The sequence below is a fragment of the Cynocephalus volans genome, chromosome 3 (genome assembly GCF_027409185.1).
Source record: "Cynocephalus volans isolate mCynVol1 chromosome 3, mCynVol1.pri, whole genome shotgun sequence".
NCBI classification, from domain to species: domain Eukaryota; kingdom Metazoa; phylum Chordata; class Mammalia; order Dermoptera; family Cynocephalidae; genus Cynocephalus; species Cynocephalus volans.
Genome location: NC_084462.1, coordinates 135,802,576 through 135,829,909, shown reverse-complemented (window position 1 = coordinate 135,829,909; position 27,334 = coordinate 135,802,576). Strand labels below are relative to the sequence as shown.

General features: G+C 37.2%; 2 protein-coding genes and 1 non-coding gene across 6 annotated transcripts in view; 2 read left to right on the top strand and 1 right to left on the bottom strand.

The window, feature by feature from the left end:
- The window catches only part of GPR137C (G protein-coupled receptor 137C), a 47,231-nt gene extending 34,292 nt beyond the window's left edge, over positions 1–12,939 (bottom strand). For both annotated transcript variants that reach the window (XM_063092129.1, XM_063092128.1), the window contains exon 1: positions 12,496–12,939. In XM_063092129.1, coding sequence (XP_062948199.1) covers positions 12,496–12,939 — 444 coding nt within the window. The remainder of the gene's footprint in view (positions 1–12,495) is intronic.
- On the top strand, positions 545–651 carry LOC134374161 (U6 spliceosomal RNA). The gene has a single exon (XR_010023036.1). It is a non-coding gene; the product is annotated as a U6 spliceosomal RNA (small nuclear RNA).
- Positions 12,940–13,658: 719 nt separating the features above from the next.
- Positions 13,659–27,334, top strand: part of TXNDC16 (thioredoxin domain containing 16) — a 97,308-nt gene continuing 83,632 nt past the window's right edge. For 2 of the 3 annotated variants that reach the window (XM_063090171.1, XM_063090170.1), the window contains exons 1-4: positions 13,659–13,798; positions 21,819–22,117; positions 23,105–23,187; positions 27,164–27,237. In XM_063090171.1, coding sequence (XP_062946241.1) covers positions 21,952–22,117; positions 23,105–23,187; positions 27,164–27,237 — 323 coding nt within the window. In that variant the 5' untranslated portion in view covers positions 13,659–13,798; positions 21,819–21,951. Of the gene's footprint in view, positions 13,799–21,818; positions 22,118–23,104; positions 23,188–27,163; positions 27,238–27,334 lie in introns of those variants that run through there. The other variant, XM_063090172.1, reaches the window with a different exon arrangement.

Below are 27,334 nucleotides of genomic sequence, written 5' to 3'. Positions count from 1 at the left end.
ATAACAACACTGGAAGTGGAGCAACCTTAAAAATCCTCAGGGAAAATTATCTTCAGCCTAGAATTCTATAGCTGCCTAAACTAGCAAACAAATATGACAGTAGAATAATTTTTCAGACATGAAAAGCCTCAAAAAATTGCTTCAAGTACCCTTCTCAAGAAGGTATTAGGGGATGCACTTCACTGAAACGGGGTATGCAGTGAAGGAGTAACTCAGCAGGCCTGAGTTGTCTAAACCCTGTACATGCCAAAGAAAGGTCTGGCCTTTCTTAAAGATAACTTTCTTGAAGATATCTCCTGAATATAACTTCTAAGTCCTTGGAATATCCTGTCTGGTAGGAGCATCTTTGTTTATCTGGGGCCATGGGCCACACCAAATAGTCTATGCTAACAATGTGATTTATGCCAACAATGTGATTTAACATTTATTCATGACCTTGGGGCATGCAGTCAGTCTGACCTTTGTAGAGGCTGGAGACTAACTAAGGTCAGCCTCATGGATGCTCCATGCCTATATGATGGACCCCCAATTAAAACTCCGAACAGTGCTCGCTTCGGCAGAACATATACTAAAATTGGAACAATACAGAGAAGATTAGCATGGCCCCTGTGCAAAGATGACATGCAAATTCGTGAAGCGTTCCATATTTTTCAGGACCGTGTATGTGTACATGTATGTCTACATATACATGTATAGCAATGTTTGAGAGTTTCCATAATAAAAGTTATCAAAAATGATATCATCATCTCACATAGTTACCCATTTTTTGTAACCATTTTACTATTTATTTGTATCCCGTAACATCATGATTTATACCTAAAATATACACAATAAAATTTATTAAAAAAAAAAAACTCCGGACAATGTGATACAGGTGAGCTTCTTGCTGAGGAAATAAGGTCTGTCTATAAGACTCCACTGGGAAATGACAACTGGAAGCTTTTCCCTGGTCTCTTTAGGACTAAAAGAAACCGTAGAGCTTTAGTTCAGTAACAATTTAAAAGATAACAAAGTTGAGCTTTAGAGATTAAGTCCAGGAATACATAGGAAATTGAATAGGATCAAAACCCAGGTGTTCTGACTCCTAATTCAAGGCTCACAGGGATCATGGTTTTCTTTGATAAATTTGTACATTTAGGTCTTTAGATGGTATAGTTCAATTCCCTAATTCATAAATCTTCTAAGGTGACAAATATTACTTTATTAATGTAGTATCATCTATATGTAACAATAACTAGTTATTAGCACTCAAGATCTGCAAAATTAACATGCCCAAGAAAAATATATTCAGAAATCAAATTACCTGTTTAGTAAAATGTAATGACCTAGAACCAGTTTAACACCTTCATTTTGTGTTGTGCAGACTACCTTTCCACGCCCTTTACTTAACTAGTATTCTTAAAAAAAATAAATACATTTTTCAGGAATGAAGTATTAAATTTATGGGTGAGGAGAAAAATTTGTAAGTTTCCATTATTGAAAATCTCCCCAAAATATTTAGGTGTAGACTCCCTAGAAAACTGATTTAAATTCAATTTGTGCTGAAATTGTGCTCTTTTAAAAAGTTTTCCAACACTAAATTCTCCATTATATATTACCAATTGTTCACAAAAATGTTTATGCTTTTTGAGCTAGGAAGATAGCAGAATTGTTTTTTGTAAAGATAGAGACAGAACCAGATTCATTGGAGAATATCAGTCTAACTGAAAACGGTAGGGAAAAAGGGGCAGAATGTGTCAGAAGTAATGGAATATCCCACGATAGAAAGAAGCAGAAGGACTGCTGCTCACTTTGCTTTCATCTTGATTTAAGGACAATAACAGTTTGAAGCAAGCAGTGGTGATGATTACTAACATTAGCTTAAAACCTGCTAATTCCATAGTATGACAGAAAAAGTATTAATGTAGCCCAAAGACCTTTTCTACCCTCCTAATTTCAAGTGTGGTTTAGGACAAACCCATGCCTTCAGTTCACCATCTGAAAAATGGGGATAATACCTAGGAACCTATTTTAATAATACAGTAAGGACATAATGACACCACTTATATTTCCATAGATTGGAAAAAGTGATTGATTGTCCTGCTGCCTAAAGTTTATATGTAAGAAAGAAGCCAGACAGAAGGAAATCTTAATTTTAGGGATGCTCTCATTTTCTTTTTTTTTTTTTCTTTTCTGTCTAAAATAATATGGCTAACATTTGAGTCTTACTATGTTCTGTTACTTACTACTCTCAGTATTTTTAATGTATTATTTCATTTAATCTTCACAACCCTATGAGGTAGATACAGCTCCACTTTACAGATGGTGAAACTGATACAGAGAAGTAAATTGCTCAAGGTCAGATAGCAAGGGTCCAAGGAATGGACTCCAGTGCCCAAGTTCTTAACTATATAATGCCTCCCACCCAATGTTCTTATTGTATCACTACAGGCTCTAGTTTACAAAACCTGGGAAATCCACAACCCATTTAGAAATGTAGGTGTGTCTAACTATGACTGATTCCAGCTTGTTAACTTGCCTCTAGAAATATGTTTATGTGTAATACTCCTAGCAGATAACCATATTACTTTTTCTACTTTGGGCAAAAGGATTTCCTGCTACTGCCAAGAATATATGCTCTATCTATTCTGACTTAAGATATTGCTGTCAGTTCTCCAGTTAAATGTCCCATTCTTTCCAGAATATAGTTAAAAATAAACAAAAAGGAAGCTAATTAGGTACTTAACAGCCTCAACCCTTATGTTGAACTTTATCTTCCATAGAAGCCCTTAAAAAGGATACAAGTAGGAGAAAGGATACAAGGAGGCTCTTGACCAATGAAAGAACCTAAAGTAGGGCTGTAAAGGAGTAAAAGTTTATATCCTCCCTAGAGTATACTGCATTACCTCAAAACAGCCCTAATGATTGAATCAGCAATTGAACAACCCTACAGAGTAGCTGAGAAAAAGAAAGTATTACTTAAGCATTTTATACTCTGAGAGATTGAAGGCTGGAAAAACAAACTGTAGCATGTGATTAACATGCTAATGAAAAATGGCAGCTATAATTGAACTGCTGTAAAAAGTAAAAATACAGATTTGAAATATCTAGCTACCTCTTGTTCTGGAAGACAGATGATCCCCAGGCCCCCAATATACTAAATTTTTGATTAATTTTAACATAGCATGTATAACTTTAACTGGCAACCATATCTCAGCTACAGAATTCACAGTGTGTTAGATCTTAGAACTAGGTAAAAAAGCAAGAGTTTTATAAAAAACAATTATTGAATTCCAGATTTCTACATTCGTCAGACTATCAGAATTAAAAAGATCTTGGAAATCGCTGAAACTAAGCAGTTTACAAATTAAACAACTGGCTCAGAAAAGTAGTGATTTGCAAATAACGATTAGCCAAGTAGAGCAGAGCTTGGACTGGAATTCAGGTCCCCATACTTCTATTACAGGGCTATTTATGAAATTATACTATCTCAAAAATACCCTTTAACGAAGTTAAAATAATGAGATTACAAGGACACTTAATTTTTGTAAAAATTGTCTTTATTTAAAACAAGTTAGATGAAAAGTTCCATGTTGCTATGTTAGAGATTCTGATTTTGTTTGTGGAGATGGAAAGAAGGAAACATTTCTTTCAAATTCCCTTATTTTACCACTAATTTACTCAACTATCTAAGTCATTAAGCACTGACCATATATTTGACAGTGCTAGGTGCTGGAAGGTATGCAAAATTTCCTTAAAACTTAAATGCAAAATGGTGGTCGATCTAAAGAACTATATAATGTAGTATGGGAAGGCAGACATCGATGGTATATCCCATGATATCTGGAACTTTCTTTACATTTGGTCACACTTAGAACACCATCATTTTCTCATAACATATAAATTACTCAGAGATCATTTTAACTAACTTTGAGGAGTATTAAAGGTAATTAGGTTTTGTTATATGGAAATTCAAAGACAAGATTATAATTACTTGTTTTATTAAGGAAGATAACACGGAAGTTGAAGTGCCTTGTAGTATATACAATACTGAAGAGTAAATCCTAAACCTAAATCATAAAGAGAACTAGAGCCAATGGAGGAATCTGAGGTAGGGCTTTTATAATTAATTAGATTTTGTTTAAAAAGAATAACTCTGACAACAGTGTGGAGAACGGATCTGTGGAGGCCAGAGTACACAGACACACCAGTTAGGGGTTAACTGCCATGGACCAGGCAATAGATGTTAGTTACTTAGACCAGGCAATGTGATAAGGAGACATGAATGGACTTGAGATGTTAGGAGGTAACAGAATTTGGTGATGGAGTGAACGTGAGGTATGAGGAAGAAGGCAGTATCAAGAACAACTCAGAGGTTTTTTAATTAGATCAATAAATGGATAGCAGTGCCAGTCACTGAAATGAGGAACAAAGAAGAGAGTCAGGTTTTGATGGAGATAGGTGTGGGATGGGGAGGGAGGAGGACAGATCACAAGCTCACGGTGGGACATGCTGGATCTGACTGCTTCAGATATCTCGGGGAAGATGTTAAATAAGTGTTGAATCTAGAAAGCCTTAGCTCAGAGGAGCAGTCTGGGTTAGGACTGGAGGTGTGTTAGTCATCTGCTTGGAAGTCGCCTGATGCCATAAATGTGGATATGAACATTTGAGAAGGAGAGAGGATCTAAGCTTAAGTCTTTAGAAATCTCAACTTCTGATGGCAAAACAGAGGCAAATGAGCTTGAAGAGAAGCTAGCAAGGTACTAAAAAAGAAGAGTGTGCTATTTAATGTGCTAGCCAATGGAAAAGTGTTAAGGAGAGAGGAGAGTCATCTGTTGCTGAGATTGTGTGAGGACTGAAAAATGTCTAATGAACTTGTTGACACAAAGGTCACTTTGAGTCATAGGCAACAGCTGTTTTTTAGGGTGATGGGGCAAAGCAGATTAGAGTGGCTGGAGAAGTGAGAAAATGGTGATATGTGCACAGTCACTTTCAAAAAAGTGTGATTATGAAGAAAGGTAGGGGGTAGCTTTTGGCTTTGTCGAGTCTTTTTTGTGTGTGTTTTCTATTTTACTATTTTTTACAATCATCTCCTGTTTGGATTTTCAAAATTTCCCAAAATTCCTTTGGATTTTTCCTGTTCTTTTTCTAACATAAATTGGATGTTTAGCTTGTTAAATTTCAGGCTCTTTTTTTCTAATGTAAACATTTAAGGTTCTAAATTTACTTTTGCATGCCAACTTCACTACATTCAAGTTCTGATATATAGTGGGTTTTTTTTTTATCATATTCTAAGTATTTTCTAAATTCCATTGCAATTTCTTCCTTTACCCATGTTTTCATAAGTGTTATAAAAATTTCTTAATGAACTTTCATGTTATTTTTGTTACTGAATTCTAACCTAATTCTTTAAGGGTGAGAGAATGCAGTCTATGAAACCACAATTCTTTGAAATTTAATAACAGCTAACAATCAACACTACATGCCATGTACCACTCTAAAGATTTTATATGAATTATGTAATTTAATCCTCATGATAATCCTATGAGGCAGGTATTTTTATAAACAGGGAAATAGTCACAGACAAGTTAGATAATTTACCCAAGTTACTTTACCACTCAAACAATCATGTCACCTACAAATGGAGACAATTTTACTTCTAATTTTTAAGGCTTTTTTGTTCTTGCCTTATTGTAATGGCTGGAACCTCCAGCACAATGTTGAAGTAAAGTACTTTGTTCTTGTCCTAAGGAGTAAGCTTTCAGTCTTTTTCATCATTAAATATATCAATTGTAGGTTTTTTGTAGTTGTTCTTTATTAAATTGAGAAATTTTCTCCATTTCTCTAGTTTGCTAAAAATTACTTTTTCAAAAAAATCATGTATGGTTAAATTTTGTCGAATTATTTTATCTGCATTTATTGAGATGATCATATGATTTTCTTTTATACTGCACATATGGTTTATCACACAGATTTTTGAATGTTAAACAGATGTTGCACTCACGATAAAATCTATTTGGTCATGATGTAATACCCTTTTTATAGATTCTTAAATTTGATTTGCTAAGGATTTTTGTATCTATGTTCCTGTGAGATACTTGTAATTATTTTTCATAGTGTTTTTGCCTGATTTTGATATCATTTAGTTCTCACAATAATGCTATGGGGTAGGCATTATTATCCAGCCTTAGAAATGGGGACACACGCACAGAGATCTTCAGTAAGGTCTCACAGGTGGTAAGTGGTTGAGATGCACTCTCAATCATTACGTCTCACTGCCTCTAATTTGTTGAGTGTTGCTTTAATGCTCTAGTATGTGGTAAACTTATAAAACTGTCCCAAGTGCTCATGAAAGTATACCCTGTTGTTGGATACAGTGTCCTACAAGAGGTCATTTCTTGGATATTTCTTTATTGATCTACATCCTTATTGATCAATGATGTATGTTAAAATTTCTAATAAAACAAAATTCTCTACAGTTCTATTAATTTTTGCTTTCTTTAGGTTAGCATAGCATATTTTTCTATGCTTTTACTCTATCCTTTATGTATTTGTATTAGAATACTTTATGTACTTGTACATGTTCTAAATAGCATATAGCTGAATTTGTTTCAAAATGAAGTATGACATGTTTCCTTATGCCAGAATATTAAGTGCATGACACTGACAGGAACATTTTCTTTCTTTTTAACTTTTGTACTATATTAATTTGATCATTCTGAAGATTTTTTCCAGTTCATTTTCTCTCAGCATTTTAAAGATGTTTACTGTCTTCTGGATTCTTTAATTGTTAAACATCAACACTCTACTTCTCATTTTTTTTGGCCAGTAATAACTTCTAGTTGCTTTAGAAACATTTTGTCTTTGGTGTTTTGAAGTTTTACTGTATTTATTTTCATAAAGCCTGCCTTAGATTTGTTGGGTGCCCTGAATCTGAAACTTGGTGTCTTTCATAAATTTGGGTACAATCTCAGTCATTATTCCTTTGAATGATTTCTTGGAAATTTCAACTAGACATATGTTAGACCTGCTCCTTATATCCACCTTCTCTCATAACCCTTTGTTCTTATTTTCCATCTTTTCTTTCTCCAGGCTATCTTCTGGGTGATTTTTTTTCCCTGAGATCTTCTAGGTCACTAATTTCTCTTTAAATGTATTTAATCTGTTGTTTTACCATCCATTTCAGTTTCTAATTTTAATTTTTAAAAATTACTTCCAAATGTGCCAATTTTGATAGTTTTATATTTCTTTTTTTTTGATAGTTTTATATTTCAATAGTTTCATTTCTTAAAATCATTTTATACTATGTATTTGATAATTCTGGTACCTGCAATCTTTGTAGGTAAGATTCTCCAGTGTGACTTGATTTTGAGCTCATGTCCCTTAGAATATTATCTGTGAAGATTCTGGGTTTAAAATACATTCCTCCTCCACAGATGATTTGCATTTGCTCCTTCCAGGTACTTGAGGTTACTACCAAGCAAGGATAACTTTACATATCTGGGTCCCCACCCGCCCTGCAACAGAACTGATGTGAATTCAGGCTTTAAACTTGTGTGAGAATAATCTTGTTATACATTCTCAGGGAAGATTTTTCCTTTCCCCAATCTGTAACCCCTTCACCCAGAGCCAAGGCAGAGACAGGCACAAATCCCACTATCAACCTCTGAGGACCTGCTTATTTTCTTAGTTTATCCACTATAGATGTATGGGATTCTGGCATCATGCTGGAGAGAATGAGGTCTCTAATTAGACATCACCACGCACAAGTTATAGCTGGCAATATCACCTCCCCACACTCCCAAAACATAAAATTAAAATCTGGGCTATAGGCTAGCAGGAAGCAGCTGATAACCACTCTCACCCACAAGACAAACATCTGTGTGGTATTTTACCATTCTGGGTTTTTTTTGTTTGTTTGTTTTTGTTTTTTTGGTGTTTCTGGCCTTTGAGGAATTTCCTTACTTACCAGCTCAATCATGCATTGAAAAGGATTAAATACTCTCTGCAGCATTGTTAGGCATTTCTCTGAATCTCTGGTGAGCCAGATGGCTCTGGCTTCTACTACTTTAAACTAGGAGATGAGGGTTATATGCTGAAGATGAAGAGGGAAGGGCTTGCTAGACAGTGGAAAAGGTTTGAAAGAGTGTGAAAGTGGGAAAGCAAGTTAGAGAAGCACTAAACAATAAACAAAGAAGTGATGTCCAGGAAAGTTTATGGTATAGGAAAAGATTACCTGACAAGACTTTATAGCACCTGGGCTCTAGCCTCACATTTGATACATATTAGCCATATAACCTCAGACAAATTACACCCTTTTCTACCTGTTTCATTTGTGAAACAGGGTTTGTGAAGACAAATGTTATAAAGTGCTATGAAATATTAAACATATATTAAACGTATAAAATGTAATGCATTATAATCCTATCTTCTGTCATAGATATGTATCTGAAACTCTGGCCCCACAGTTGGTCTCAGGAGAAATAGGATCGAGTTAGTAGATAAAATGTAGATTCAGACAAAAAAGTTTATAATCATAGTAACGGATAAAAGTCAAACATTGAACTAAGCCACTATTTCCAGTAAATAATAACTGAATCATGATGTGAGGTTTGTTTTTACACACTTTCCTATTTAGGAGAATTTGTTAAAACCAAATTAGCAAAGCCCTAATTACTATGGGCCACTTGCCATGATATGAAAATAATTTTAAGAAAAACTCTGTTATAGTAAAGTAGCTTCATTAGTAAGATTTTATCAGTAGTAATCAAAATTAATTTCTTGTCTGATTAAATGAAGATAATCTAAGAGCATCTTAGCATTTATACCATAGAAATATTTAGGCAGAAATATAAAGATTCCAGACAGTACATAAATCATCTACCTCAAATAAAGTTAACACCCCCCCCCACACACAGGTTAGATCGCTAAATATTTTCTAGATTCTGGCCATCTAGACTGTCATTCAATAATATATTAGTCATTGTTCTAGTTTCTATGAGATAAAAATGTGATAAAATACTTTTTATCCTCAAGGAATTTCCACTTTAGGTGGTGAGAATACCTTTGTGGAAATCACAGAACATAATAAAACCAACATACCTGTAAGTTGAGTTGCATGTTATTTGAAGTGCCATCGATATTTGGAAGAATATATCCATTGGCAGGGACAATAATAGCATACATGAATGTAAGAGTTAAGATTTTGAATTTAATTTTCCTAGCTGCTTTGGCATTGTGATTAAGTCACTGTGTTTTGTTCCTGATTAAGCAACTGGCACTCATATTACAAAATTGCAAGGAAAAATGTCAATATGGGCCTCAGAGATGAACTCACTGATTTTGGCATGCATCATAACACTCCAAAGATAGTATACTCTCAACTCCCATTCTAAGTCTTCACATGTTCTAATGGTGAACAGTATCAGTTTTATTGGATGATGTTTTACAGACTAATCTTCTCTGGTAAAAGTATGGGAATGTGAACCCTTTCCTGGTAAAGCTCATGTTCTACTGATCCTGCCAGAAAAAGTTCAGTAGGTGTTTTTAGATTAGTGTATGGGGTCCTCCTGGCCCTCATCCCCTCCAACTATCTGCTTCCAAGAGGTTAAGTATGAGAAATTGAATAGCCTAATTGTTTCAGAAAGGTCTACTTCCTCTTATCTCAATTACATTCAAGTGTAGTCACCAAAAGAAAAAGTGGCGACTTTTTCTTAGGCAGTTCTTAACTTTTCAAAAACATGAGTTTTAGAAGACCCACCAAAATGTGTTCAAAGTAGCAATGGTTGTTTTACTAATTTTATTTTTATACTGATCCATGGTTCTTTGTAACTAAGCCCTTAAAGTCAGAATGTTTTTAACTAGTGAGAAACAAAACAAATGCTTTAAACAAGTCAAAAGTAAAATGGAATTGATATTTAATATGACAGATAGTAAAGCCAGAGTAAGTTGATAATCAAGAAGCACAACTATTCAAAAAAGATGTAGGGGTTTTGGTTAAAAAATAAAATATCAGTTAAATTCTGTATTTGTCACCACAAACACTTTCCCTACCACTTTGCTAAAATAGGAACTCACTGGAAAAACTTCATTAATTCAGAATGATCAATGGGAAGTATACTTCCAGTTATCTGGAATTGATATAAAAATATGAATCGAAATACTTTTTAAAATACAAGTTTCTATGGATTTTCTCTAACGAACAGAAAATGATTTCTGGTTATCTCTTTTTAAACAGGTTTTCCATAAAGCTGAAAATTTGTCTTCTTAAATACAGTTAGGTGTCCTAAAGTTATTAATTTGATTATAAAAAGACAAGGATAGACAAACAACCCACGCCTTTTTTAGGAGACACTGCAAAAGAGAAAAGCTTTAGCCCAGCTTCTTTCCAAATTATATATAGTTTCAGTTTTATTGCTTTTTAAAAACTACATCACACAAACAAGAGATTCATTTAACAGGAAGACTTTTAGACTTTAAATTCTTCCTTACTAGCTTGGAACATTAGCAATCAAAAGTCTGCAAACTTAATCTAGGTACTCTGTGTATTTTATACTGTAGAAGCATACTTTTAGAATTTTGAGCTTAAAATAGTGATGCTTATTTCTGTTGTGATAATGTTTAGCCACTTTGTGTTGCCTCTGGATGAGAGGTACTGACTGGGAGAAGGTACAAGGGAAATTTGGGGGCACAGAAAATGCTTTATACCCAGATCTTAACCTGCCGTAGTGGTAATGTGGATGTATAAATATGTAAAATTTCATCTAGCTGTACACTTAAGATTGTACACTTTATGGTATGTGCTATACTAAAGAAGTAAAAAAGAGTGTTTAGCCACTTTATGAAAAGCCCACCAGCTATTTTATAGTGAATCCTTAACATAATTTTTTAAGTTAAAAGGATAAGGGAAAAACAAGTTATCTGATGCTTATGGTATAAGGATTGCTAATCACTTTCAGGTAAATTATATATGGAGCTAAAGTAAGTCTTCAGTAATGAGAAGTCACTAATATTCTATCAGAAATGGTGGCAGGAAGAATACAATGTGTCAGTTTAACTATAAACGATGGAGTGTTATAACACAACTACAAGATCAGAATATTCTCAAATAAGTGAAACGACTATGGCATAATTACTTCATTTATGATTACCCATGCTTTTTATTTCTGCTTTTGCTATTTGGGTTTTTGTCATTGTATTGCTTCCAAAGGATGGAGAAGGAAAAGAATTAAAGTTACATTAGTTTTGTTACTTATTTTCAACTGTCGTTTTTAGAGTGCTAAATGGCTGACGTTTTGACTGTGTGATTTTAAAATTATGCATTCTACTTTCTATTATTAAGGAAGAGTTGGTTTATGCAGAAAATATAAACACTTATTCTGCCTGTTTTTTTTTTTTTTAACTTTTGCTTGGAAGTATGTTAATTCTCATCACTTCCAAAAGCCTTTGACACGATTAGCTGCATAGACCAATATTGTTCTATATTAGTCAGTAATAAGTATATGATGTCACTTTGTTTCCTCCCCTCCTCAGGCTTTTCTTATGGGGGGAAGGGAAACCTTTTCTTTTGGCAATTCTCAAAATACTGTGGCTTAAATACCACTAGCTGACACATATGATTGACAACCTTACACTCCCAAACCTGCTTGAAATGGGTCAAATACCTAAGCGCTGCAGAACAATGCAATCCAACCAGCAATTCCCCATAAAAGAGAAAGGGGGTGTGATTAGGTTCCAGCTATTAAGCAAGTTACTGCAAAAACAGTTTGGTGGTTTGTTTCTGCAATAGGCACAGGTTAAGCTAGTATTTTCTCTCTTAATTAGCTCCAAAAAGAGACTATGCTGTGAGAGGTAGGATAAATCGCCAAAGCATTAAGCAAGTGGGGCAAACATTACCGGCTTTATGGAGGTCCTTATACTGACCCTCAGCATTGGTTATTGATCATTAACCCTGCTGGGGAACTATCGATCGGAATTTGTGTGAGGCTTATCGAGCCACACGAAAGGAGATGCAGGAGGGAATATATGCTTCTAATAAAAGAAACGCAGCAACAATAGCAGAGGAACAGCTCTGCCTGGTGACGTAATGGCTGGCAGCAGTCCAGCTTCAGCAGAGCTGCTGCTACCTCAGCATCCAACCTCCCTCAGCACAGTCCAGCTTCGGCAGAGCTACCGGGGCTGCTACTTCTTGCGATGCCACTTTGTTGGTGCCACCAACGCCTTATCTTAGAGGACCAGAACCCTGAACAAAGGGCTGTCCTGCTGTTTTAAGTTGACAGAACACTCGCGCTCTCACTCATCGCCCCCCTCCCCGGGTGATCGAGTCAATCAGCTGCTTAAGTTTCGGGCGAAAACATTGGCGCACACTCCAGGCGTGCCTCAGTTTCCCCAGGCTGGTCTCGAATCCGTCTCTCACTGCGACCGCCGGTCCCCCCTCCTCCCCGGTCCTCAGCGGGAGTTGATCCGGGCGGCCCCGCGCACCCGCCCTGGCCCCGCATGCCGGTCCTCCCGCCTTACCTCTGCCAGGTAGAGGTTGAGGAGACAGAGCGTGGAGAACTGGAGACAGGAGGGGAAGCAGTAGAGCAGCCAGTGGGGGAAGAAGTGCAGGTGAGCGGGCGGCCGGAGCAGGGGCAGGGAGCCACTGAGCGAGAAGGCGGCGGAGAAGAGAGTGGTCCTGAGCGCTGCCCACAGGAGGCAGAGGAAGAGGCAGAGGCTCTGGTAACTCAGCCGCCGCTCGCGGTACAGGAGCAGCCGCCACAGCTGCAGGTAGGCAAAGGCGAAGAGCGCGGCGTAGAGCAGGGCGTGCAGGACGCTCAGCGCCAACTGCACCGAGCCCGGCACCGCGGCGCCCGAGGAGGCAGCGACAGCGCCTCCGCCTCCGCCGTCCCCGGCGGGCGTCGAGGACTCGCGGCCGGCCGCGGGAGCTACGGCGGCCGCGGAACCCGGCACGGACACCCTCATGAGGGGATTGGGGGACGGGCGAGGGAGCGCGGGAAAGGAAGGGCAGGACTCGGAGCCGCCGTCGAGGGGGAGAAGGATTGCCCCCTTACCCCCCACCCACCCCAGCCTCCAAGTCCAGGAAGCGCCGTGGCAGGACCCGGAGCCCCGCGCCGAGCAGCCGCAGCTCCCCCCGGACCCCTCCTCCTCTCCCCAGCCCCCCCCCCCGGGGGTCTCGGCTCCTCCTGCTGCTGCTCGGCTCGGTAGCTGCAAAAAACAACTCTCGGTTGGAGACAATCAGCTGAGAAACCCGAGCATTTGAGGCGCTCGCTCCGCACTGTGGGCTCGCGCCGATTGGCCCAGGCGGGCACGCCCCCCGGGCGCCGCGCTCGGAAGGCCACGGGCCGCAGGACCCGTCGCTCGAGGGCCCCGGCATCTGATTGGGCGTCCGCCTTCCCCGCTCTCTCCCTCCCCTTCAGTCCCCACCCACGCTACTGATTGGCTCAGCAACTGCACTGCCCGTTCGCGCCGGCGGGAGGACTCAGTTGTCATCTGTCACCGGGGCGGCTCTCGCTCCGCCCCCTGCGCTTTCCATTGGTTGGAGCATCGCTTACGTAGAGAGCACGAGGAGAAGGAGGAGCTTTGGGGGTTGTTTTTTGCCCTGGCTGCGGAGTCCTTCGGGCTGCTGGCGGCCGCGGGCGGGGTGGGTTGGGGTGCTTCGGTCTCGCAGGTGGGCAAAGCGGTCGCCGGCTGCCTGGAGAGCCGGGCACGGCCCTGCCTTCTGCCTCGTCTTCCGTCGCGTGGCTGCAAGAACTGTCGGCCGCGCGGCCTCGGGGACGGCCCGGGTCTCTGCCCGCAGGTCTTGCACGCAGATCTCGGGCAGGTAGGTGGCAGCGCCGGTCCTTCAAGCTTGGAGCTGTGGTTTCTGCCTGCAGGCATGGGATTTCAGACCAGGCTGCTTTCCTTTAGCAAGGGCCGAACCGCCTGATTCTGTAGTCTGACTGCACAACCGTCTCTGGGACACTGAAAGGGGCCTCCCCCGAACCCTTCTGAGGGTCATTTTGCTTTTTTCTTTTTATTTCGCCGAGTGAGCGGCGGGAAACACGTGAATCCTTTCTGGAGCGAGGGGATGGAATGAGGCTACGGGTGAATCGAAGCTCAGAGCCCTCCCCTCCCTCGAGAAGTGCCCCTTAAGGAAGAGTGATATTAGGATCAGATGAATGTTGAAGCCATCTGTGAGTAGCGGGGAGGTGGTTCTTTGAAACTTAAAATTTGTAAAGATGCTGTGGACATAAGTTTGAGGAAAAAGGCAAAAACAGAACTGTAAGTCTTTGATTGTCTAGAGAAGAAGAAGTGGAATGGTCTGTGCTCCTTAAATTCCATACGTATTGAAGTCTTAGTCCTGTATATGGTAGGCGGTGGCGCTATTCCTGGGGCTGAGAGATAAAAAATAAATGTTATGTATATATGTATATACATATATATATATAATGTTACTGCTGTCAATAAGCGAGGAATAAATAGATCTCCCAGCGTATATTAGGCCGGCACATAACATTTCTTGACTTTTTTTTATTTGATAATAAAATGAGCAAAGAAAGAAGTTCAAGATTAGGAAGAAATGATTTATGTTCTCCCTAGAATGAACAGCACATCACAAATTCAGTATCCTTGTGAAAGACACTGCTACGTTTACTGGAGCAACCAAGACCCAGCCTTTCCTAACTCACCAGCCTTTGTCCTGTGTTTGCCCAAGAAGAGTGTTGCTCTCTTTTTTCCTAGCTAAGTGTTCCACAGGGAAATTTCAATTCTATTTTGTACTCCAGATTCTGGGACAGTAGTTCCCCCAGCCACCAGATGCTGGTGTGGTTTGGGTTCTTTATAGGTATGCTGACAAACTAACAGATGTATAGGAATGTCCACTGTTATGTGGACATCCCTCAGATAAACATTTAGCTGAGCACGTTAAGCAGTGCAGTGTACATGAGGGTACAAGTTGCTATAAGAAGTTAACAGGCCTAATCCAACAACAGCGCCTTGGAGAAGGATCTCATGTTTATTGGATTTTAAGAAGTTCACCACATGGATTCTTAGAGAATGTGGTTAAGGACAGTACATGATAGCAGGGAGGTAGTTGACTGCAGTCATGTGCTTAAGTACTTAAACATAAAAGCAGAATTTTGTGATTTTAGGCACTTGTGAAAATCAAGGGCACTACCTGTTCTCTGGCATGGCCTATGATCATAGTCAATGAGAAACAAGTTTGAGGTCATGAATAGACTTTTACAAAGGGGTTTTTCTTTTTCTCCTGTATTCTCTATTTGAAGTGATAGTAAACAACATCTGGAGAGTACCCATGCTAATTTTAGGTCTTTGATTATGAGACTTTTTTTCCTCTATGTGTCAGAGCAAGTCTGGATAGCTGCCCCCTTTCTCCCTCTCTTTTTTTGGCAATATGGGGGCTGCAGGTAGAGGATTTTCTTCCCAACTGCTTTGAAGGGGCTCTAATGTGGAGAGAGGTTGACTCTTTTCATTGCCTCCTTTGTGTCTTAAATGATAAATTGTGTTGAGATCTAATCAACATTTTATTCGAGGCCGGTTCAGTGAACAGGTTCTGTTCTCCAGTAGAAGCATTAAACTGTAAGTAAGCTAATTTTTGGCAGAATGTTCTTACAGGAACTTTGTAACCATTATGTACCCCATTTGTTGCAAAATATGAACTGTTTCTTTTTCCAGAGAATGGTACCCACAGATCTTGACATAATTTATTTAATAGTTACAGTTAATTCCCTCTTTCTCCTGAAAGAGAAATCCATTAATTTTATGGTTCATCATAAAGAAATTTTCGGCCTACAAAGGGGAAACTAACCAAGGGTCTCCTAGAAAAGCTTGCTGTCAGATATTCTAAAATTTATTTATTAATTTATTTTTCGTGACCGGTAAGGGGATCGCAACCCTTGGCGTGGTGTTATCCGCACTGCGCTCAGCCAGTGAGCGCACCGGCCAGTCCTATATAGGATCTGGACCTGCGGCGGGAGCGGCGCTGCACTCTCCCTCCCGGAGTGCGCCACGGGGCCGGCCCCAGATAGTCTAAAATTTAATGTATCCGAATGCACAGTGGTCGAATATTGTCCTTAGAGGGCAGTTTACTCTAGCACAGTAGTCTTTCAAACATTTAAAGCAGAAGAACTGTTTGGAGAGTATTATTGTATGAGTATACAGTATGCATTCCCAAAATAGGATTGAGCTAGCTAAAGAGGGCCACCAGCTGTTCCGCCTGCCAAAGGAACACTTAACGCAAATCCTTACCCTATCTCCTTACTAACAGGAAGACCAATGTTTTTCTCTTGAAGTACTTCCTCCTAGATGCTTTTGGAGGTTATCTTAATATTTGGGTGCTGAACAAAACACACTTTTGTTGCCTTTAGCATTTCATTTATAAGCTTTAGCTTGCTTTTTTTTTTTTTTTTTTTTTTAACTAAAGCCTCGCTGAAACATTCATACAGTGCTTGTTACCTTCTTGTATTACATGCCACTCATTCTTTCAATCATTTTTTTTTTTTTTTCTGACCGGTAAGGGGATCGCAACCCTCAGCACGTTGTGGTCTGCACCATGCTCAGTCAGTGAGAGCACCGGCCATCCCTATATAGGATCCGAACCCGCAGCCTTGGCGCTTCCAGCGCCGCACTCTCCCGAGTGAGCCCCGGGGCCAGCCCTCTTTCAATCATTTAAATGACCTGTGCATGCATACTTGTTTAGAATTTAGGGATGAGAAAAAGTTACTTCTTATATTAATTGGGTCAGTTTCCTGTGAATTCTTTGAAATATCCTGCTTTAAAATCTAGGTTGTGTATTTTATGTTCAAGTCACTCTCTTCTTACCTGCTAAGACTAGATATACCAATAGGGCTAGGCTGTACCAATAGGGCTAGGCTGGGTTATACTGTGATAACAACCCCCAACCTGTAGAAGTTTATTTTATGTTCGTACTGAATAATCTGGGAGCTTAGCCCTATATTCTCTTTCTGGGCTTGGGCTGACAGAGAAGTCATTATTTCGAGTGTTGTCAGTCCTCATATTGGAGAGAAAGTATATCATGATTCATGACACATGTATACTGACTCTTAAAACCTTCCAGAAGTTACATATATTTGTACATTTCATTGGTGAAATCAAGTCATTGCCATACCTAACTCAAGGTAATTGGGAAGTATAATTTTAACATGTGTAGAGAGAACTGGAAACATTTGGACATTTAACCCTTGTCAACAAATACTCTCCTTCCTTCATGCAATTCATCATTCACTCTTCCCAGTGGAGATAATCCAAAAATCCCATCCAGTCACTGTGTCAAGCTCGAAGTTCCAGATGTCAGTAATATCCAGTAGTGGTAATATCTTTGCTGGTCTCTAGACACCTTATCTGTCTCCTACTGCGTGTTGAATACATAGGGATAGATAACTATAAGTGTTACCATTTGGAGAGGAGAAGAATGCAAGACACCATAACTCTAGACTGTGGCAATCCATAGTTGAAATCTCTCTGGGTGGATGTTGCTAGGGCTCTACTTTTGTTCTCTAGATTCTCCAGTCCAGTTAAAAAAAAAAAAAATCAAATGTAATTTAAATATTTGTTAAACACGATAAAAATAAGTTACAGGAAAAGCGAAATAAAAAACATATAAAATTACAAGCCCAATTTTAAGATTATTAGATTCAACAGACATAAAATTACAATGTGAGATTGCTGTAATAGCTTCTAAACATTTATACTCACTTTCTGTTTTTATCTCATCGTAGACCAGCAACAAATTATTCTCATTGTGGATATGCCCTGGAGCATAGTTCTCCATGGTCTTTGGTTTTGCTGGGTGAGAGTTCCATTTTTATTATCCGCAGCCACATTTGAAGTTGACTTTGGAGAATAGGACCTCTTTCTGTGACTGAGCAGTTTTGTCAGCTTGCTTACTGACCATAGAAGGGTGGGGGCCTAATGATTGTTTTAAGTTTTGAACAGCTAGTCTCTTGAATGGTGGTTCTTTTCTGTGTATCTTTGTTTTAACACCGTGTTAAACACAACCAACAGCAGTCATCACACAGTACTAATCTTCTGTCTTCCAGCCTTTTCTCTCAGGCCTGTAAGTAAGTTCATTAACCACACGAACCTAGGCACATGTTCATTATAAATTCATTAGATACATGTCACCTCCAAATTCTTGTAGCAACAGTTTTATCAAATGTTTTGTCACTCCTTAATGGAGATCACTTGCTGAGTTCGTCTCTGGTGTGTTTCGTTGAGTAGGCCAGGACAGTTTCTGTGTTGCTTGGCCCCTGAGCCAGTATTTTGGGGTTTTTCTTAAGGCAGCATCCACTTTTAGTTTTTATGCCAGTGAAGATAGAATACCTTATGCTGCAATAGTGACCCCTTGTATTAGTCGTTTCTCTTGCTTATAACAAAATACCTGGAACTGGGTTATTTATAAGAAAATGAAATTTATTGCTTACGGTTTCAGAGGCTGGGAAGTCCAACGTCCAGGGAACACATCTGGTGAGGATCTTGTTTGGTGGTGGCTTTACACCAATGCAGGGGTCTCACATGGCAGGAAATGGCTTAGCAGAGAGAGAGAGAGAGAGTTCCTCATGCACTCTCCTTTTAAAGCCTTTAGAACCACGCCCATTATTCCAAAAATGGATCAATCCATTCAGGAGGGTTCAGTCCTCGCAATCCAGTCACCTCTCCAAGGCCTCACCTTTCAATTACCATAATAGCATTTCCAACCCTCAACTGTTACAGTGGGAATTAGGCTTGTAATATAAGAACTTTGGGGTACACAGTTCAGTCCACAGTACCCCTCAAATCTCAGTCGCTTAAAACAACAAGGTTTATTTCTTCTTATATCATATGCTTATTACACATTAACTGGGAGTTCTTTGTTGTGCTTGTGCTGACAGAACAGCCACCATTTGAGCATTTCTGGTGATTGTGGCAGAAGACAATAAAGCCTGATGTATCACTCGTTAGCTGTTAAAACTTGCCCAAAAGAGACATATGCCACTTTTGTTCAGATTTTATTTGCCACAGTAAGTTGCAGAGTGGCCGTAACTAACTTTACCAGAGGTTGTGGGGAGAGGGAGCTAAGTGTCATTCTACCTTATACCTGTAAGGAGAACTGGAACTACACTAATGAACTATAACACCAAGATAACAAGGTCACATTTCTCCCAAAGTACTCATCACTGTGTTCTGATATTTAGATTTCTGAAGCATTAAGTACCATTTTCTATTCCATTTTCTAATTACTAGAGGGAGAAAAAGGTCACCAAGTACCTTCTTTATCTTTGTTTTCATTCTGTTCTCACTGATATTCTCTTTCTCTACCTACATTTTCTTCTCTTTAAAGATCTTTTTATGAGGAGAGCATGTCTCTTGGCAAATTCATTTGATTTTCCATGCATGTGACATGTCCACTTTTCTATGACCCCACAAAGTAGATCGGATTAACATGAGTAGGAGCTATGGAAGATTTGATTACATGCAAATAATAACCTTTCTTTTTAAATCAAAGCGAAAAGGTACACTGTTTAGTCAGATGGTTCTATAAGGCTTCAAAAATCCCCTCTGTATCACTACATCCTCCTCCTCCCCCCTGCCAATTTCTTTTTCCTTGGAGGCAATTCCTTTCAACTGCTTACTGTTCGTTTTGGCATTGACCTTCCTATTTCCAGTAAACTAGGTTTTTGGTATTGTGAAAGATGAAGATTTAGTTCTCTTTCATCCCTTTTCCCACCTCAACTTCATGCTCCCTTACTTTCTGTCTCTCCATCCTTTCAACTGTGGTTGTTATGGTTTTGGTTAAAATATTATTCAGTGTCTATTTCATTATGAAGATGTAAATTCCATTTCTAGCTGACCCATGCTGTATTCTTTGCTTTATGTAATTTTAAAAATAATAAAATCTTACCAAAATGGAACAAACTGCAGAGATTACTACCTAGTTCCTATCTCTAAAAGTATGTAAGAATAATCACCAATGTCTCTTAACTGGCCGAATGCACAGTACTTTCACCTGTCTAATCTCATTTGTTCAGTGAGATAGAAGATGTGGGAAAGTATTCAAGCACTGGATGTGTGGTTAGACACATATACATTTTATGAAATACATTCTACAGGAAAAGAATAATGTGTTAACTTTTGTGTTCAATTTAGTGTTAAAATAATTGAATTGTAACCTCAAAACCAGGATAAGTATTTTATACTTGAATCTTTCAATTGTGCTTTTACTTAATGTTTTACAGTTTAATTAGGTTATAGTTATTTCATATAATTATGAATTTTATATAGTTATTCCCTTAGCCTTGGGAATGCATGCATTTTCCTCTAGAATATAAAGAAAATACTGAAAAACCAATTTTAAAACATCCCCATTCATATAAACTGGCCTTAAAATAGGCTAATTTAAAATGGCTATAATGTATAATCAATCTTAATGTCAAAGATACCTCTCAATTATACCATCAGAATTACATTTTTATATCTCTCACAGTTCTCTCTCCTCATTTTACTTTCAGTTTTTGAACTCTTGACTTATTATTAAAAAATTAATGGCAGATTTTTTTCACAGTTTGATGCAAACTAGCTCTCATGAACAGAATTATTAGGAAGTAATCAGTGAGTAAATAGCTCCTTTTTTTTTTTAGGAATACTTGCTTGTTAGGGAGAGGTATTATGTGCTTATTCATAATATTGAATGATCAAAGTAAATATCCATTTTAATATGATTTTTCCTTAAATTTTTCTTTTATCTTTTTATTCCTTACTGCAAAACTCTGCTCTTATGTGTATGAGTACATAGAAATAATTTTTGCTATTTATTCCTATCTATTTTGAGATAGTGATCTTGCATTTGAAATATATGGGTCCTATTTGAAATTTAAAAAAAAATTAAGACAAAATTCCCACCTTTACCTGTGTAGATTTACTTCTAGAACTATGATATTTATATATTATACTAATTTTCCTAACCTATATTTTCAACTTAGAAAATATAGATCATTAGTAAAAAAAATTTCCAGAAGTTCTTCAAGAAAAATTTGAAAAGTAGCAAAATAGAAGACAAAATTGACAGCAGATACAGAGGACAGTATGAAAGTAAGGACGTCAGGGACAAAGGTGAGATGAGGTCATCTAGAAGAAATCTGAGTTCAGAAAATAGAATTGAATAAAAATATGAGTTAATTTCCAAACAGTATAAAGAAATCTAAGCCTTGAACATTAAAAAATATGTATATTTAGGAGGAATGTTCTTCCATAATTTTAACAGGTATATTGTAGGGGATTTAAACTAAAAAGACAGTAGGCATATTTTGGATGTCTCACTCCCATATTAATGGTATTAAATAACTATTGAGTATTTATTGTAAATCAACTGGAGGTCAAGAAAGATAAAATGCCCAGTTAAAAAAAAATGGATTAACAATTCCTTGAAGTTGTTATGACAAGCGAACAGATATGAGGTTGTTGAGAGGGAGGGAGGAGAGGGAGGGGGGAGGGAGGAAAGGGAGGGGGGAGGGAGGTTTCGGTAATGGGCCACAATAATCAACCACATTGTATATTGACAAAATAAAATTAAATAAAATAAATGGATTGGTTAATGTTTGAAAATTAATTTGAGAAACCTTAAAAATGACAATTAGCTCAACATACTCTAGTAACTATGAAACTTAAGATGCTTACTCAAACATTTTCCATATATCTGATATCTTTTGCAAATATCAGAAATCAATATGATTATTAAATCAAAGTCGTTATATATCATCCCCTCTCAAATTTTTACTAGGAGGAAATAGTAAAGTACTAGCAAAACCAAATAATGTAAGTAATGACTTAACTTTTTCTTTTTGTAGATTTTACTTCGTTCATTCACTTAACAAATTCATTCAACAAAACTTTATGGAATGCCTAGGTAATGTTCTAGGCAACAGAACACAGCAGTGAAAAAAAAAAAAACAGAGAAAATCTGCTCATATACCACTACAGATGATGATGTCTTCCAGCTTCAGTATATTTAGAGTTGGGATCTCTTTTATCATGATGGGCATTTTTTACAAGTCAACAGTAGCCTCTCTACCAGAACTGAGTCCTCAGAAATATTTCAATACATTGCAACCAGGAAAAGCCTCTTTAGCTTATTTTTGTCAAGCTGGTAAGTATTTTAAAATTTCTAATATGATTCTTGTGATGTTTGTAGTGCTGTTTAATCATATGCTCAGTTGGAACTTACTGTCAGGATTAATAATATGTGCCGTAAAGATGTTACTATAATATGCCTGCCTGGGTTTGGATCCAGATTCTGCCACTTGGCCTGTAGTGTGACCTTGGTGAAGTCATGTAGCTTCTCTATGCATTGCTTTTGTCTTCTATTATGAGAAAATAGTACTTGCTTTGTAAGTTTGTTCTGAGGATTAAATGAATTTACTCATATGCCTAGTCCATAGTAAATACTAAATAAGAGTTAGCTACTAATATAACATCTGAATTTCATCTAGTCATTACTGTAACTATACTTTCTCATATTTTTAGCATGTAAATATTTTTTATGTTTTTAAAAACTTTTAATGTAGTATTAGTAATGCTTTAGTGTAATGTTCTGCTTTAGTTATTAGTTACACTGAGTTAACTAATATAACTACTGAACATAGATAATAATTGTAATGGTCTCATTTAGTCTTCATGCTTCAAAAATACTATTGGAACTAGTAAGTGAAGGGAATCAACATTTCTATTTTGCTCCCTTATTATATTCGTGATTTGAAAATGGTATTTTAAACTCATTTTGAAAGTTTTGTGTATGTGTGTATTGTGTATATGGTATTAAACTTGGGAGAATAATGCCAAATGTTAGGTGTAAATAAAACATTTGTTTATCATATTCTTGTTTTAGTAAGGTTTTAAGGTAACTTACAAGGTTAAAATATATCATGATAAAAACAGAAATAAGAGTAATGAGGCAATAGGAAAATAAGGGTATGAAAATATGTAACTAGGTGTGTTCAGTAACTTAACTATTAGTTGTTGCAGCTAGTTGGACAAATATATTTGTTTTGTGTTTGTAGATTTTGGCTTTAATTTTGAAAATTCATCTCTTTTAAGGGGCAATTCATCAACCTTCATAAAACATTTTTTATTTTAGATTCTCCAAGTACTTCTATGTTTCTTGAAGAACTAAATGAAGCTGTTAGACCTCTCCAGGACTATGGAATTTCAGTTGCAAAGGTAGAAAGATATTTATGTTAGAAAAGTATTGGTGATAAACATTTTACAACTGTATGGCTTAAGACTGTGTATCTAAAATACTTTTGTTTCACATCTTTTTCAGAACTGGAAAAATAGTTTTTCTCCCTTTTTTTCATAAGAATAAACAGAAGCACAGAAAGTAGTTTCAGATTGTTGTATAATACAACAGTATGTATAGAGGAAAAAAACTGTTTACAATTCTTTAGTTTAGAATTTAACTTTATTTCATAAACCATTCTATTGGGGCTATGGTGTCATTTTTCAAACCTATAGTAAGGTTTTTTTCTTTTTTCTTTTTTTTTGCCTAACGAATATATCATAATGGAGAGCCACAATTTAACTATTTACTAAATTTCTATTAGCACAAACTGAGGTAACCAAATTGAGGTAATTGAAGAATTTTTTTTTCTATTCTTCCAAGTCTTTATAACTGCTCATGTTACAGTTTCTCACATTTATCTTTAGAGGAAAGTTAAAAAAACTCAACTTGAAATTACATGTTTAATTTTTTTTCTCCAAAAATGTTTAAACTTGCCATGGAATATTATGGAAAATCTCCGCATGCATCATGGATTAGATAGCTACATAAGCCTTTCATTTAAGTTAAACTTAGAATTTGTACATCAGAAAACTGAATGAGAAATAATCTTCAAATTAATGTCTACCTGACTTTCTGTGTACATTTATTCTTTCTTAGTTCGTTAGCCTTTCTTCTCCAAGAGATGGCTGTTGTCCCTCTTGGTCTCTGTAGCTAGAGTTCCCAGGGCAGAAAGCATAAAAAGATTAACTAACCTTGGCAGTCTACCTTAAATCAAGACCTATTTTTTAATGTGTCAATTCTATATGTATGGAAGTGTCAGTTAGCTTTGAACAACTGGTTACATTCTAGGTGTAATGTCACTCATAACCAAGGAGGTTTGAATAAAATTTTAAACCGAAATTTAGAAACAAAATCATAGGTTGGTAAGAAACTCAAAAGGTATAATCATGCTGTTTATCTAGTAATTAGTAAACAACTAACTAGTAACTGTGTATCTCATTACTGGAGTAAAGTATTAAGGTTTGTGCCCAGGCCTTTATGAACTAACATAACTTAAACTCTTGGTTTTACCCTTGAGGACACTGAGCTATCCCAAGAGAAGACCGTGGTAATTAAACAGACCCATGTTGAGAACAAGCTCAGTCCCTGGCAGATAGTAGATACTCAGTAAATGTTTGTGAGATTGAAATGAACTTACTATATTTAGTCTTCTTTTGAATAGAAAGATGACTAAGACACAGTGCTTTTCTTTGGAGAGTTTATATCCTAAATAGGGGGGATAAAACACATTCACATATCATTTTATTAACTAGCAGAACCTGATCATTATAATAAGAGAGAAAGTGCTGTAGAGGTTTAAAGGAAAAAAGCCTATATCTGATTGTTGAGGTGGAAAGTCACAAATGGTATGGGAAAAGACCACAAAAAGTAGCATTTGAGATTGTCTTCAAGAGTTAAGATTGCAGGAGGCAGAGGTGGATGAAGAAATCACTAAAATATGAATAAATGTTCCATTTAAGACAAAGATTGTCAAGCTGGATACAAAAACCAAATCTGACTGCATGCTATTTAGAAATGCATCAAAAGTAAAGGCTTCAGAAATCTTCAAAGTAAATGGATCAAGGAAATATGTCATGCAAGTGATAACCAAGAGAAACCTGGTGTAGCTGCATTACTTTATCAAAGTAGATTGTAAAACAAAATGCCTTTGTCATCCTTGGCTTTTGTTTTTCTTATGACCAATCCATCTACTTCTTTCCCTATCAAAACTTTTCAAATCTGATCACTTTCTGTACCTTAACTTTCACTTCTCTTTGTCATCACTTCTCATCCAGGAAACCACATTAGCCTCCTAATAATTGGCCTTTCTCCTTTCACTCTTGTTTCACTGCAAACTCTTTTTCATATGTGGTCAGATGTGTCAGAACACATTACTTCCCTGCTCAGAAAGGCTTCCCATCACAGTTATGATAAAATCCAAACTCTCGAGTATTGTGGACATTGGCTTCATCTCTGATCTCATTTTCTGTTCCTCTACCTTGCTCTCTTTGTTCCTAATACATACTAGTCATTTTTTTGTTACTTGGACCAATGCCTTAAGGTCATTGAAGAATTTTTTATTTTCTGTTCTTCTCAGTCTTTATAATTGCTTATGTTGCAGTTTCTAGGTGCTATTACTACAGGGCCTTTGTAGGTGTTCCCACATCTGCTTAGAACTTATCTCTTCCATGTATTTATATATTTGTATGCATCACTCCGTTACTTCAGTTTGTGCAAATGTTACCTCCTCAGAGAAGCCTTCCTTGTTTACCTATCTAAAATGCCCTGTCACATGCTATCCCCTTACAATTTTCTTTATTTATAGCATTTAATATTGCATATTAATTAGTTTTTAAATTGTCTCTACTTTTAGAATGTAAGTTCTAAAGGTAAAGATTTTTATTTGGAATTTTATACCTCCAATAGCTAGAACAATGACTGACATATGGTAGGTGTTCAAATACCTGTTGAATGGGTGAATGAATGGACAGATCAATTGTCATAGTGTCAACCATCCCTGTGCTCTGACTTTAAAAAAAAAATTGTTTTTAATTACATACACTAAAACTCACTTTTTTGTTATGGCTTTCCGTTGACTTTTAATTCTAATTCTCTATTCCTGATTCTTTTCTAAGTGTCAGTTCCCCTTTTGTAGGTTTTTAAACAAATGTAGCTTTCCTAATTGTTATTCTGCTTCCTCAAACTCTATTAAACTTAAAATGAACAGCAAAAAAACCCCATCTTAAAATAAACAAAAACCTTGCCAAATTCAAAATAAAATAACTGTTCTTCTTCCAGCCTTTGGAAGTTATGTTGGTGGCTACTCATTTGTCCCATCTAGAAACCCCTTGATTCTCTTTTTCTCTTTCCTCTCCCCTTCTATCCCATGCTGTATGTACACACTCAGTCTTCTCCTTAGTTTTACTTATTGTGTTTGTGAAAAGTCTCTTGAATCTCCTCTGTCCTTTTCAGCTTTACTTCAGTTCCCAGGCAACCTTGACCTATTCTAATGTGATACTCTTTTAACCTACCTCCTTATCTTTGTGCTCTTTTGCATTCTGTTTTAACTTTATGTTGCTGCCAGGATTGTCCTAGTATTTTTTTCACATAGGGTTCGGATTATAAGCTGTCCAGGGCCGGTATGGCTGCTCTAACATCATCAGGGACTCAGGTTCGTTATTTCTATTGCACCATCCTTAGCAAGAGGTTTCCTCTGTAAAGATGCATTATGGTCCATGATTGCTGCTGGTACTTTAGCTATCTTGTCTATTTTTGGTGAGAACTGAGAAGAGCAGTAGTATAAGTCAGCCCCCTTTTAAGAGCCTTCTAGGAATTTCAGTCCTAGGAGTGAGGATTTTACCAGATGACTTAGTGACTTCTCCTAATACCATTTGGTCATCCCTACCTGTTGGGAAGGCTGGAAAATTCTTTTAGTGAGGACACTTGCTTTTAGCAAAGTTCTGTTAATAAAAAGGGAGGATGGATTATCTGCCATACCTGTGTTCCAGCTGCTAAGATGCTTTCATGGTTCCAACTTTCCATTCACTTTCATGTTTCCTGGCTTTTGCTCATGCTTTTCTATTTTGCATTCACTGTGTCCTTCCTTTTCTACCTCCTACTTGTTCCAAAAGATAGAATTAAATGTAAACTGTTATGTTTAATTAAATATACTATTAGGTGAAGATATAGTTCTTTTCTCTGGGTTATGTCTACACACTTGAATAAATGAACAAATATAGCATACAAATTAGAAAAAAAGTAAAAAAATTTTGACCTGGAAACTAGCTATAATGCTTAATTTTCCTTCTTGTTTTCTTAACCAAGAAACATGACCTTTTGATATATACTCTATGCCTTAAATGTAATCTTTTAAAGGTTAATTGTGTCAAAGAAGATACATCAAGATACTGTGGAAAAGAAAAGGATTTGATGAAAGCATATTTATTCAGGTAAACTATTTTTTTGAGTGTGATGGACAAATTTAAAGCTATGCTCCCAGAATATTCAAGTATATAAAGTGTCAGTAAGCCAGAATAAAGTTGTATG